This window comes from Triticum aestivum, chromosome 2D (genome assembly GCF_018294505.1).
Source record: "Triticum aestivum cultivar Chinese Spring chromosome 2D, IWGSC CS RefSeq v2.1, whole genome shotgun sequence".
Classification (NCBI taxonomy): Eukaryota; Viridiplantae; Streptophyta; class Magnoliopsida; order Poales; family Poaceae; genus Triticum; species Triticum aestivum.
This window is the reverse complement of record NC_057799.1, coordinates 566,051,693-566,066,165: the sequence shown is the minus strand read 5'-3', so window position 1 is coordinate 566,066,165 and position 14,473 is coordinate 566,051,693. Positions and strand designations below refer to the sequence as shown.

General features: G+C 51.0%; 1 protein-coding gene across 1 annotated transcript; it reads right to left on the bottom strand.

Moving 5' to 3' along the window:
• Positions 1-13,357: 13,357 nt before the first annotated feature.
• On the bottom strand, positions 13,358-14,097 carry LOC123050019 (FCS-Like Zinc finger 1). Its single transcript, XM_044472867.1, has one exon. It carries the CDS (start codon positions 13,973-13,975, stop codon positions 13,640-13,642), a length of 336 nt encoding a protein of 111 aa, XP_044328802.1. The 5' UTR covers positions 13,976-14,097; the 3' UTR covers positions 13,358-13,639.
• Positions 14,098-14,473: the final 376 nt, after the last annotated feature.

Genomic DNA, 14,473 nt, shown 5'->3' with positions numbered 1-14,473 from the left:
GCTGGGAAGCTCCAACTATATGCCGCGTTGTGCGACAAATAAGGTTTGCCAGCTTCGAGCGCAGGATGCCTTTTCTGGGCCTTAGTACGTGCGGCCCACGTACGAAATTCTGGACAAATTTTTTTATTTTTTAGCAGATGGACCACGAAAATTTAGTACCACCTCGGATATAAGAAAAATATTTTCAATGATGAACGGATGAAAAAATTGAAGAAACGCACCTTGCTTTATTAGTAGATATAGATGTATCACCCTGATGGGACAAAAATAATTGCACAATGCATACAGTCACGCTTGACTGAGCCGGGTCAGCTGACTGAATTAATCTCCTGCAAAAAAGAGAAAAAGAACTGCACTGATTATTCGATTGCCGTTCCCTAGATTCGTCTCCAGGAAAAAAAGAATAGCAGAAGGAAAACAGAGAAAATGCAGTTCCGGCTGAGTCATGCATGACCAAGCTACAGAGATTCTTAAATTGGGCAGAAAGGAACCTTAATGTATGTATTCTCTCCAGACGAATATAAAACAATAAGAACCATTCGTACAAGTATCACTCACACAAGTATGACACGACGTAGATTCTCAGAATAATCCCCAAATGTTTTTTGAAGTGCGAACACTTTTAAAAAAGCAAAAAAAAATTGAAAACATGAATAATTTTGAGACCTACACAAATAAGTGTGAAGAATTTTCCAAGATGAGAATTTTTTGAAACATAAACATTTCTTTGTAAAAATGTGAACAAATTCTGAAACCTGAATAACATTATAATGTGCGAACACTTTCTAACTTTTTTTAAATGGGAACAAATTTTCACAAAAAATTTCGCACTTTCATATTTTGTTCAGCTTCCTAAATTATTCCTTTTATAAAAGTGTTCGCACCTTAAAAATCGTAGGGGATTTCAAAAATGGTTCACGTTTTCAAAATTTGTTTGTGTATTCCACATAATTCCAAAAAATGTTCGGATTTCAAAATTGTTGACAATTTTCAAGAAAATGTATCTAAAAATTTCAGAAATGTTTTCAAATCTCGACGCTACTGTTTGTTGTTAAATATTTTCGCGCTTCTCTTTTATCAACAACTACAAGGTAGAGTGGCTATCCTGACAAGGTCAGCAACGCTAGGTTAAAAGTACGATTTCTGACAACGTTTCAATAGTTTTGGTATTTTTAAGTTTACCTGGTGGGCCGGCCTTGTGCCGTCCAGCGGCAGATTTTAAGTTCGCCTAGTGGGCCTGCCCAGTACAGTCCGCCTGCAGTCAGAAATCCCGGGTTCCAGCGTTTTCTCTCCCCTAGCGACTAGCTAGGGTTTTTCTCGCTTCCGGCGGCGTCGCCGGAATTCTCGTCTGATCCACAACGGATCTTTACCGTTCTCGCTCCCTGGCTCGGGCTGATCAAGGGGAGTCCCTTGCGACTCTACCCGGCCTTGGCTGTTGGAGCGATCGTGAGTTCTCTGACGAGACATGCTAGGGTTTGCAGCTCCAACGATGAGATCGAGGTGGTGATGGCAGGCGAACCTGGAGGATCACAGAGGAGGGGGGACAAGGAGAGTACGGACGATCTGCTTGCCCGACTGAACTTGCAGGAAGAAGAAGAGGATGACTTTGCGTGGTAGGATGAGCTTCCAGATCTGTTGGCGTCGGCTAAGTGGTTGACGATCGCTAGGGTTCACACACCCAAAACTTTTAGCCCGGGCGCACTGTATGGTGACATGTGCGCGGCATGGAACCCGGCTAGACCGGTGGTTTGGAGGAGAGTGAACGACAACCTTTTCACGACACAGTTCGGGGGTCTAGCGGATTGGAACAAGGCCATGTTTGAAGGTCCATGTCTCTTTAGGGGACAGGCAGTGATCATGCAGGACGGGTTCAAGCAGCCCGAATCCATCCCTCTGGAAACATTGACGGTGTGGGCGCAGATTCACCGCCTGCCAGACAACTTCCTGATTGAGCAGGCAGTACGAGGGATGGCCTCTTGCATTGGAGAGGTTGAAGAGGTTCAGCTCAGGCTCCCAGCAGGCTATTTTGGAGAATTTGTTCGAGTCAAAGTCAAGATTGATATCAATGCAAAGATAAAACGTTTTGTCACTGGGAAGAAGGGGGAGGAAAGAGTTAGATATCAAGTGAAGTATGAGAAGCTTCCAACCTTCTGTTTTAATTGTGGGGAGTTCGGGCACTGGTATGAGGAATGTGGGGACGGCGAGCACGACGTATCATCTTTTCAGTGGGGGGATTTTTTGCTGGCGGATGCCTTCAGAGCTGGCCATATTGGGAGAGAGATAGCCGGCCCCCAAGCAAGACAGTCTATGGGGGGAGGGAGATGTAGAGGAAGGGGCAGAGGCAACTACAACCCCAACCAGAGGTGGAGGTTTAATGCCCAGAACCATAACCCGGGGCACGCGGATGACAGAAGAGCTGAGGAGGTTGAGAAGGAGGATGTTGCTCGGGAAAATAGGAACAATGCACTGGTGGCGATGGAGGGACAGCAATCAAATAAGCGAGCTTCTGTGGAGAACAATTCATGCCCTAGTCCATCTGCAACAATGCAGGAACCAGTGGATGTGAATCCCCTGGCGATGGTGGCTGCAACGGCCTTGCCGGCAGTTCCCCTGCTGCCACCTGTGTATGTCTCTCCGCGCAAGGAATACAAGAGAATCAGGAAGGAGCTAGGCAGTGAGGACAAGGAAAAGATGAAGGAGATTGATGGACCTGGTGGTGGAGGCTCGACCTCAGCGGCTCCAACAACTAAAGATGATGCACAATCGGCGGGCTCCCCCGGGGAGTGCCACCGGGCACAATGAATCTCCTTGCTGGAATTGTCACGGGATTGGAAACACCCCGACAGTTCACGAGCTGCGCGATTTCGCGAAAAAGGTTGCCGCTAGAGTCCTTTGCATCTTAGAAACTCAGATTAGTGCAGAAAAAGCGGAAGCTATAAAAACTACTCTAGGTTATGATTGTTCATTTGCTGTTAGCTCCTCTGGTAGGAGTGGAGGTCTTTCTTTGTTTTGGAATAATTAAATAAAGTTGGAAATTTTGGGCTACTCCAAGTATCATATCGATAGCAAAGTGAATGAACTAGGTGAGCAACCATGGAGACTATCTTGTTTCTATGGGGAGGCACAAACACATCTTCGGCACCACACTTGGGACACTATGAAAAATTTATCTACACTCCAAAGCTTGCCATGGATCTACATTGGAGACTTCAACGAAGTGTTGAGACACGATGAACACGACGGTATAGGCTCGAGGAGCCAGGCTCAGATCCAAAGCTTCAGAGATGCTGTTGATGTTTGTGGATTAATTGATCTCGGGTTTAAAGGAACCTCATGGACGTATGAGAAAAAAGTTACAGGTGGTTCCTACACAAGAGTTAGGTTAGACCGAGCACTAGCCTCGGTGGAATGGTGTGAGCTATTTTCTGGAGCGGTGGTGGAGCACCTGACAGCTGCAACTTCTGATCACAAACCGGTCCTTGTGCGGGTTGCCCAACCAGTTAATGGAGGAAACAGAGCTAAGCAGTTTCGCTACGAGGTCATGTGGGATAGACATCCTAACTTACAACCCACGGTTCAGAATGCATGGAAGTTTAAGGGCCATAATCCGACAGCTACTGAGGTTCGCATAAAACTTGAGGAGCTGGCTAGCAATTAGGGCGACTGGTCGAGGACCACCTTTGGGAGTGTGCGAGGGGAAATAAGGTCTTTGCAAAAGGAACTCGATCGGCTGCGAGGCGATCCCGCACAAACTGGGCCATCTCATGCCGAGATCAAGATCAACGACCGCCTTATAGAATTGTATTTGCGTGAAGAGATCATGTGAAGACAGCGCTCACGCGTCGAGTGGCTTTCCGAGGGTAACAGAAACTCCCATTTTTTTCCACCTGAGGGCTTCGATGCGGCGCAGAAAAACCTTATCAAGGCTTTGCAGAGGCCTAATGGTGCTTTAACAGAGGAACCGACCGAGATGCAACAGATGGCGCTTGAGTTCTACAAAAATATGTATACCTCTGAGGCGGTAGAGGGGGTGGCGGACGTGCTTCAGCACGTACCTGTTAAGGTAACGACGGCAATGAATGAAACGCTTATGGCCCCTTATGAGGCAAAGGAGGTCAAGACAGCTTTGTTCCAGATGTTTCCGATGAAAGCACCAGGCCCCATGGGTTCCCAACTCACTTCTTCCAAAGGCACTGGGATATCTGTGAGGAAGCGGTGACTAATGATGTGTTGGCTATCGTGAGGGGTGACGAGAGCCCTGCATGCTTAAACCATACTATGTTGGTTCTCATCCCCAAGGTATCAAACCCAACGTTACTATCTCAATTTCACCCTATTAGTTTATGTAACATTTTCTACAAGATTGCCTCGAAGGTCCTTGCTAACCGCCTAAAGGTAATTCTTCCGGGCATAATATCAGAGGAGCAATCAGCTTTCGTTCCGGGAAGGCTTATCACTGACAACATTATCTCAGCTTATGAGTGCTTGCATTTCATGAAGAGGAACAGATCAAAGAATAACTGTTTTGCTGCGTTGAAGTTGGACATGATGAAGGCTTACGACAGAGTGGAATGGCCTTTTCTCAGATCTATCATTGAGAAATTGGGGTTTGCGCCCCCTTGGGTGGATATTGTTATGAACATGGTGAGCTCAGTATCTTTTTCTGTTATGTTCAATGGTGTCAAGTCAGAGGAATTTAAACCTACACGAGGTATTCGACAGGGAGATCCCATCTCTCCATACCTGTTCTTGTTAGCAGCAGAGGGCCTTTCGGGCTGCATGTCAACAATCCTTGTTTGGGAATGCACTCAAGGTTTAAAATAGACCGGGATCATGTGTTGATTTCAGGGATTCAAAGTTCAGGATTTGATTTAGCTTTTGTCTACAAGTTTAAGGTTTATTTTAGACTTAGCACTGGTTCAACCTTGCCTACGAGCATATGGAAACTGGCCTCATTGTTAGGTATATCTCCTCTGATCTTGCACTGGCACGCAAAATGAAATTAAGAAATACTCAAGGGAATCCGAGTGTCACAGAAATGTAGGGAAAAACAAATGGGGAATGGGTGATCGGCCGCTGGAAGAAGGAACGGAAATCTACCCGGCCGGCCGGCCATCTCTAGAATTTTTCGTGTTATAAAACAACCGTTACAAGAATTATTCCTGAAACCGTGGATTCAGCGTCTCAACGCTCAACCACCCAACATGAACAAGAAAGAATTCTAGCAGAGAAACGTGGATCCAATGCCACGGCTATTCAACCACCAAACACGGCACATGATAGGGATTCGTTTCTCATTGTGAGTCGTCTCATTAGAGGAGCTTCTTGTTGTTACCAACTTAGCATTGACATATTCATGCCTACAAAGAGATGCACATTCCAAATAATATTTGAAGCCGAGAAATTGCAGCTAGATGGCTACGGTGGTTAGTGGACAACGCGAAGAAATGAACGAGCAAATGGTTTGGCTGACACAGTGGCCATACCTAGCTGGGCCCATGAGTCTCGTGACATTGACTTTTCGCCGTATGATTAGCCAACGGGTCTAGGTCTAGCTAGCACGAAACCGAACAAACAAGAGCTGTTTGTTCCATATAAGCACATTGTGTCCAGCGACTTAGCCAATGCAAACACCAGTCACCAGTCACCACTCAGGCACTAGCTAGTGCATACGTATGTGTCATAGTCATGGCTGATGAGGACGCATGCGCGCACATGCACATGCATGCATGCCTCTCCTAGCTACTCTTGATGTCAACCATCACACGTGTACCGGCCGGCGTAGCAAACGAGTTGAAGCAGTAGCAGCTCCATTCTTAACTTGCACACCAATTAATTGAACCGTTTCTTATGCTCGCCACTGCCGCGATGCTGCTCCTTTCCCGGCATACACTGCTGGATAGAGAATGCCGAGTTGCGCTGCATTGCATACCACTATATACATATACGATGGAACACATTCGGTGTACCTGGACGGAAGGAGTCATCGATCAATCATGTGTGCTCAAATCTAATCGTAGATTAGGCGGCCTCTAAACACTGGGTTAAACCTAAACTAAAGAAACCTTGCCACACTACGGACAATAATCATGGGCAGAGGCTTTTTCGCCGGCCTATGAGAGGGCAACACAAAGACCACATGGTCAGGCATAAAATAAACAGTCGACATGCCGTGAACCAGGATGAATAAGCTAGCTTTTCCTTTCCTTTACCTCGACTGGAACCATGGCTCGTGTTTATGCACCGTGCACGCCATGTAGCGTACGTAGCACCCGCATTAGGAACCGCGTCTTGACTGACGAGACGCCTTCGCAGATTCCCGTCTCTACGAACGTAGAGGCTACTTCCAACACGTATGGTATGATCGTCAGAAAGAAGCTTGTGCTTTATGGAGGCAGGACGGTTGTTTAAGCTTCGCGTAGCAGGCCTCGCGTGCGGAACAGGGGTCGTACTATGTGGATGCCCTTTGGCTTGGCTTGGGGGAGATGCACCTTGGCTTGGCTTGGCTTTGGCTTTGGCTAGGCTACCTTTGGCTTTGTGGGTCGTCCAATCATAATGGTTTTAGTACTGCGATTTGGCCGTTGATAATGTCCTCCATAGCCGGCCTCGTGAGCAGCGGCGGCCACATGGAGTATAGAGAATTGGGTAGCCAATGGATGGCGAGGCCTCTTTCCGGGAAGCAAGCACACGTAGCTTTTGCCTCGCTGAGATTTTGTAAGGGTAGGGATCTATTGATATGTATTATAGTGGCGATTACAAGCACGGATACACGAATTTGGGGGAAGAACAGTAGCGGAGATGAACTAGGGTTCGAGCCGCCGCCGATGCCTTTATCCACTAGATGATCTCCTCTTCGGTCGGGGCGGAATAAGTACTAGGAGGGTACTGGGCTCACTTTGTCCATTGTGGGCCGGTGGCGAGTGGGTTGGGCCTTCTCTCCCTGGTGGGCCGTGGGGCAGCGACTGGGTCGCTGCCTATTGGGTCCCTCTCGTCAGCTGCCTGGCTGGTGTGTGTAGGGTTGGGAGCGCTGTCATCCCCTCCTCCTTGCGACGAGGCTTGCCCCCAAGCCTCAGCTGCCGGGAAGCGAGCTTGCAGAGCTGCTTTATCCTCCCAAGTGTCCCTGAAAGCCGCCTCGTCAGACCAGCGCACACGGACCTGCTCGACCATGGCACCGTTCTTCTTGCGCCAACGGTGCTGGAGGACTGCAACGGGTACGACCGGTGCATCAGTATGGTGTGGAAGAGTAGAGTTGGATAGCGTACCCGGGCGAAGGCAGTGGCGCAGTTGAGACACGTGAAAAACTGGGTGAACTTGTGAGTGTGGAGGAAGATCCAGCTTGTATGCAGCGTCATTGATCTTGGCGTTGACTTGGTACGGCCCGTAGTATTTGAATGCCAATTTGTGGTTGGCTCGCCGAGCGACAGAGGTTTGAATGTACGACTGAAGCTTCAGGTAAACCGAGTCGTCCACTTCAAAGGTACGAGGCGATCGTTGTTTGTCTGCCTGAGTCTTCATGTGTTGCTGCGCTCTGTTGAGATGCTGTTGAAGCAGATCTTGTACCACTGCACGCTCGTCCAGCCAAGAATGGAGCACGGGGACTGTGCATTCAGAGGTAGAAGTGATTCCCCAGTGTCATGGGTCGTGCCCAAACATCGCTTTGAAGGGCGACATCCCAATGCTGGAGTGATGGGAAGAGTTGTACCAGAACTGAGCAAGAGGGATCTAGTGACTCCACCGTGTCGGACAAGCGTGCACAAAGCATCTGAGGTAGGTCTCCACACACTGGTTTACTCTTTCCGTTTGTCCGTCCGTTTGCGGATGGTTTGCTGTGCTCATCCGCAGCTCTGTACCAGCGTACTTGAATAGTTCCCTCCAAAAATGGCCAGTGAAAACCGGGTCGCGGTCAGACAAAATGGCTGCGGGGAATCCGTAGATCTTGTACACGCTGTTCATATAGAGGAGGGCCACTTTTGCTGCCGTGTACGGATGCGTCAGCGGGAGGAAGTGAGCAAACTTGGTGCGCTTGTCCACGATAACCCAAAGGCAGTTGAATTTACTGGACTGAGGCAGGCCTTCCACAAAATCCATTGTGATCATTTCCCACGGCCGCTGTGGAATGGGTAGTGGCTGGAGCAGCCCCGGTGATGCAGCTCTATCTGGTTTGGCCTGCTGACACGTTGGGCAGCACCGAACGTACTGTAGGACATCGGTCTTCATTTTCGGCCATGCAAAGAGGTGACGGACGCGCCTGAACGTCGCTTGGAACCCTGAATGCCCCCCAATCGAGCTGTCATGGAAAGCTGCCATGATGCGCTGTTGAAGTTCGGTCGATCCACCCAGCCAAATGCGTCCTCGGAAACGCAGAATTCCATTCTATAACGAGAAGCGTCCCTTGGGGTCTTCTTTCACCGCCAACTGCTCCAGCAGCCTCTGTGCTTGTGGGTTGCAGTTATAGCTGGCGACGATGTCCTCGAGCCATGAGGGCTGGCAAGAAGTGACGCTGAACAGGAGGTCTTGCGACTGAGCTCTGGATAGGGTGCCAGCGGCAGTGTTCTCTGTGCCCTTTCTGTAACGAATAATGTACCTCAGTCCCAGTAATTTCGTGAATGCACGCTGTTGCCAAGGCGTTGAGAGCCATTGTTCCTCCAAGTGTATCAGGCTTTTCTGATCTGTGTGGATGATGAACTCGCTGTGCTGAAGGTATGGTCGCCATTGGTCAACGGCGACGACAATCGCGAGGTATTCTTTCTCGTAAGTGGACAGCCCTTGGTACCTGGGGCTCAGGCTCTTGCTCATGAAGGCGATGGGATGGCCATCCTATTGCAAAACTGCGCCAATTCCTTTGTCGCAGGCATCTGTTTCCACCATGAATGTTTTGTTGAAATCCGGGAGTGCGAGGACTGGGGCTGTAATCAGCTGTTGCTTGAGCAGCTCAAATGCTTGTGCTGTGTTATCGGTCCAAACGAACGGCACCCCTTTCTTGAGTAAGTTGAATAGGGGCCTGGCTATCACTCCAAACCCGCGGACGAAATGGCGATAGTACCCTGCAAGGCCGAGGAATTGGCGCACTTCCTTGGTGTCCTTGGGTGTGTTCCAGGCTGGTACCGCTCGAATTTTGCTGGGCTCCGTGGCTACGCCGTCGCCGCTGATGACGTGACCAAGATAAGATAGCTGTTGTTGGCCGAATTCGCACTTCGAGCGCTTGACCTTCCAGTGATCTCTGCGCAACAGCTCGAGAACTTGCCTGAGGTGATCAATGTGTTCTGCCCACGTCTTGCTAAAGATCAATATGTCGTCGAAGAATAAGAGGACGCAGTGTCGGAGGACTGGGTGTAATGTTTCTGTCATAGCACCGATGAATGTGGCTGGCCCGCCCGCCAATCCAAAAGACAGAACTTTGAATTCATAATGTCCGAAGTGCGTTTGGAATGCCGTCTTGAACTCCTCGCCCTCAGCCAGTCGTATCTGATGGTAGCCGGCTCGGAGATCGAGCTTTGAGAACCACCTTGCTCCGTGGAGCTCATCGAGCAACTCTTCTATCACAGGCACTGGGAACTTGCTGATACGAGTCATGGCATTGAGGTGGCGGTAGTCGATGCACAACCGACAAGTACCGTCCTTCTTCTTGACGAGAATGGCAGGCGAAGAGAAGTTGCTCTGGCTGCGTTGGATCACCCCGGACTTAAGCAACTCTGCCACTTGACGCTCGATCTCTGTCTTATGCTCTGGTTTGTGGCGATAAGGGCGGATGTTGACTGGTTGCGCGCCGGGAACCAGAGGAATGGTATGGTCACAGGCACGGTGCGGGGGAAGGCCTGAAGGTTCACCAAATACATCCTCGAATTCCACCAGTAGGTGTTGCAGCTCAGGTGGTTCTGTTGAAGTGCCTTTTTCTCCCTCCTCAAGCTGATACAGGACGATGACATGGAACAGGGAGCCTTGGCGGTGCAAATTCTGGAGCTGGACACTGTTGATTACATGACAAGTGTTGGAATTGGCTTCGTGGCCGAACAGGTGAGCTCGTCCCATAGGAGTGGGAAACTGAATGTACTCCGCCTTCCAATCGACTGTCATTGGGCTGTGTTGCTCCAGCCACTCAATGCCAAGGATGGCGTCATAAGTGCCCAGAGGAAGTATATTCATATCCGTGACGAAATCGTGGCCTTGAGAGGACCATTGGCAGCCTGGAATTGATGCGGTACAAGTCAGCTCACCTCCATCTGCCACACGAACACGGCACGGTTGCTTGAGAGGAGCGGCTCCGTTCAACTGCTGCGCGAGCTTCTGGTCGATGAAGGACGTAGAACTGCCACTGTCGACAAGCAACAGAACCTCTTGCCCTTGCATAGTGGCGAGAAGTTGGAATGCCTTGGGCGAGACACTGTCGTCCAGCGCCGAGCGTGAGATGGCCATGGCAGTGTCACACGGTGTAGTGGAAGTGCCGCAGTCATCTTGGTTGTCGTTGGCGCCGAATAGTTCTAGCATTTCCTCGACGACGTGAAGCTGGACTGTAGTCGGGCAGGTGTGGTCGTGCCCCCAGCGCTCTCCGCATTTGAAGCAGAGGCCGCGGGCCCGACGGTAATCGCGCAGCGCCTTCACCTTGGATGTATCTGCGCGCACTGCATCCGTCCCCCGACGATCTATGGCTCCTGACGGGGGAGGGAGGCGCGGAGGAGGCGGAGGGAGTGGCAGCGCCATGCTCGGCCTTGGAGTCGCTTCGGGTGGCCTTGGAGTCGCTTCGGGTGGCCGTGGTAATGTGCCGAACGCATCGTCAGCCACTTCCTCTTGTAGCAAGGCGAGGGCGCAAGCCATATCCAGGTCCGGTGGCCGCTGGACCAGGATCACCGCTCGGATGTCCTTCCTCAGCCCCTCCACGAATCGAGTGAGAAATTAAAACGGATGTATAGTGTCAGAATAGGAGCTCAAGTGGTTTATGATTAATTCAAATTTCTCAATATAATCAGCGACTGAAGTAGTTTGCCGGACAGTGTAAAACTGTCAGATCAGCATCTGGTGCCAATCACGGCCGAATCGCGTACACAGGTGAGCAGTGAAAGAGTTCCAGTCAAAATCAGAGAGGTGTTTTTGGATCGACTGAAGCCAAATTGACGCCGGACCAGAAAAATTCAAAGCCGCCATGGGTACCCAAAAAGAAGGCGCAATCCCAAACATGGTGAAATACTGCTCACAAAGAGTTTTCCACAAGTTCGGGTTCTCTCCCGAGAACTGCGGAAAAGAGATGGATGGATGCGCCTGCCCGAGCCCGGTGAGAAGCTGGCTGGCGTGCGCGAACGGGGGTAGCGCGCTAGGAGAAGGAGGAGGGTCACACTGACCATTTGCCGGGAGCGGTGGGGGCGTCTGGAACGGCGCCCCCGACAACCCCCATGAGATGTTGAACCCGCCGCGGTCATCTAACCCGTGAGGAGCGCGAGCCGCGCCTGCCCCGTCACCAGGATCGATGCCGAGCGTCGCTGGCGGTGGTGGAGCCTGGAGGGCGTCCTCACTTGGTGGTGTAGGAGTCGACGCCGCGAGCTGCAGTGCCGTCACGGCCTCGCCTAACTCAGTGAGGCGCCATTCCAGATCCGGCCTCCAGGTGAGGAGGTCGTCGATCTTGGCCGCGGTCACCTGCTGGGCCTTGGTGTTGGCGGCGACGAGGGACTCCCAGCGGTCGAGGAAGGCTTGGATTGACGGATCCATGGCCTCCAGAAGCGAGCGAGCGTGGCGAAGGCGTCGGGTTTCCATGAATTGCGCCAGATCCGGGTGGAGGAAGGTGGTGGTCTGGCCTCTGATACCAGATGTAAGGGTAGGGATCTATTGATATGTATTATAGTGGCGATTACAAGCACGAATACACGAATTTGGGGGAAGAACAGTAGCGGAGATGAACTAGGGTTCGAGCCGCCGCCAATGCCTTGATCCACTGGATGATCTCATCTTCGGTCGGGGCAGAATAAGTACTAGGAGGGTACTGGGCTCACTTCGTCCACTGTGGGCCGGTGACGAGTGGGTTGGGCCTTCTCTCCCTGGTGGGCCGTGTGGCAGCGACTGGGTCGCTGCCTGTTGGGTCCCTCTCGTCAGCTGCCCGGCTGGTGCGTGTAGGGTTGGGAGCGATGACAGATTTGTGCCCGAATTTTTATACTCACGAAACTTCACGCCCAAGCACAGTCGCTTTGTTGGCTGCTTGGCCAGTAGCCCTAGCAGCAGTAAACAAATGCTGACGTTTTCAGCAAGGGTTTTGCTTGGAAGCACGCGGTGAACGCGCTCGTCGTGTGCGTGGCCGGCCGGCCACACGGGACGGTACCGGCAACGGAGCGGCCGAGGGCACGGCTCGGCTAGGCTGCACGAGTTAGACGTGGGCGTCAGGGCGTGGGCGGTGGCCGTCCATGCGCTGTCACGCACGCACGTACCGGTGGTCTCGCACATGCCGGGTACATGCCATGCGTCCGTCGGATCCAGCTGGCCTCCTCCGGGACCGATCGTTGCCTCCAGGGTTGTACGGTCATCAGACGTGCAACGGTGCCGACCCTACATACTAATATTTCAATCGGAACTGTATGTGTGGTTGCAATGCAAAGGAACCACTAGTGTGTAGAGTTTTTGTGCAACTTTTTAAGTAGGAATATGATTTCTGGTGAAAAGATAGGCTCTGTTTCTGCTTCACTCAAAATGGAGAATAATGAGCGGGTTTCCCTTTTTTGAATAATCACCGGGGTGGGGCAGTGTTACATCAGTTCATAAATTACTCAAGGGTTTTTTCCTCCATTTTTTCTCGACCCTTTGCTAGTACACTCCAGAATTAATGCTAAGTTGGAGACTTACATATTGTGTAGCTCTATTCTTCCGTCGTAATCAGCACCGTAACGCCTTCGGAAAATGTTCAGTTGCAAATATATGCAATTACCAATGAGAAGGTTGTCAAAAAATACAGTACTGGTAGATGAAAATTCGTGCATGGCCAGGCGAACAAGGAGTTAAATCCCTATCATCTTGACTACCCAAGACGAAGGGAAATCGTTAGACCAACAACACCACAAAAGTAATGCTTAACGAATCCTTTTTCATTTCTTTTTCCCCAGTTTTTGCTGTAGCATGCACTAACGCCACTATGTTGGCATCTTCTCAAATCCTGTGCAAGCCATCCCCTGTCTACATGATTAACAAATGATTTTTCCACGGCCGTTTCATTAATAACCAAGCGACACAATCTCGTTCAAGCAGTGTCTACGCCATTCACTTGCATAGGAGTAGTACTTGTCTGGCGAGATTTCAGGGTGCAGTGCCTAGATGCTCTACGAGTGCTCAATTTACGTTAAGCGGTTAAGACACATGATCAATCTAAAGCTCAGACAAGTCATGATCAAGGCAAATATATGTGTTGAAATAGGGATTTCCCAGTGGTTTCGATTTACAGATGGTGTTGCACCAACCGCGGCTCAAAAGCCTCAAACGAACACACACAGAGGCGAAAAGGAGCCAGTCGGAGCCAGAAGAAGTTGTCCAGTGGGCGACCCAGATGGCCGGAGCCTCAGCACATGAACATTCTCAGATCCTTCATAGCTTCTCCGGCTCAGGCGACACAAACCGGAGAGACCGTCGATTCAAGCCAAGCTCTACTCCACTGGGTTGCCAGCTTTGCCGGCTAGCTCGCGACGGACACCTTACCGGAGTCTTGATGCCAGCGCCGGGCCTCCGATCCCGACGAGAGCCGCAGCTGCCTCCGGGCGGCCTGCCTGGAGCAGATAGCGTCGAGCTGCATCTGCTCGTGGCGGCACTCCTCGCTGCAGAAGGGCGTGTCCCCTCTGTACATGAAGATGTCGCTGTCGCGCGCCAGCGGCTTGGCACAGAGCGCGCACGCGTCCAGCGCCGGCATGCCGGGCTCGCCGAGCGGCTCGTCGTCGAAGAAGAAGGAGCAAGGTACTGAAGCCCCCATTGTGGGTGTGTGGAGGCGAGTTTCGAGCAAAGCTGAGCAGAGCATAGCTTGGTGGTGCGCTTGGTTGTTGCTTTCACAGTGGGGAGAGGGAGGCAGAGGAAGAGGAAGAGGGGCGCGAGCGAGTTGGGTGAAGCGGAGGGGAAGGCTCGGGTATATATGGTGCGTGCAGACGAACGACGAAACACATGATGACAGTTCATGACTCATGATCATGAGCCGTGGGGGTGGTCCATGCCCGCACTACTGAATACTGTTACACTATTGCAGCGAGCAGAGTCAAGAGTCGGCAGTGTCGACCAACCGTCCGATATTTGTTCATTCCTCCGCTTCTTTTCCCCGCCCTCCCGTTGATCTTCTCCAGTACATCTGTACATGTGAGTATGTGACGTCCAATTATTCGAGGTATTCCGGCTTTGAGCTTGCGCAGCTGGTTGGCTGGCTCCATGGATCTCTCCTCCCTTACTGATATATATTAAAAAAACACTAAACTGAACCGGTCTATGGAGAAACAGGGGCGCGGTAGGTGTGGCTGCCTGATTTGAC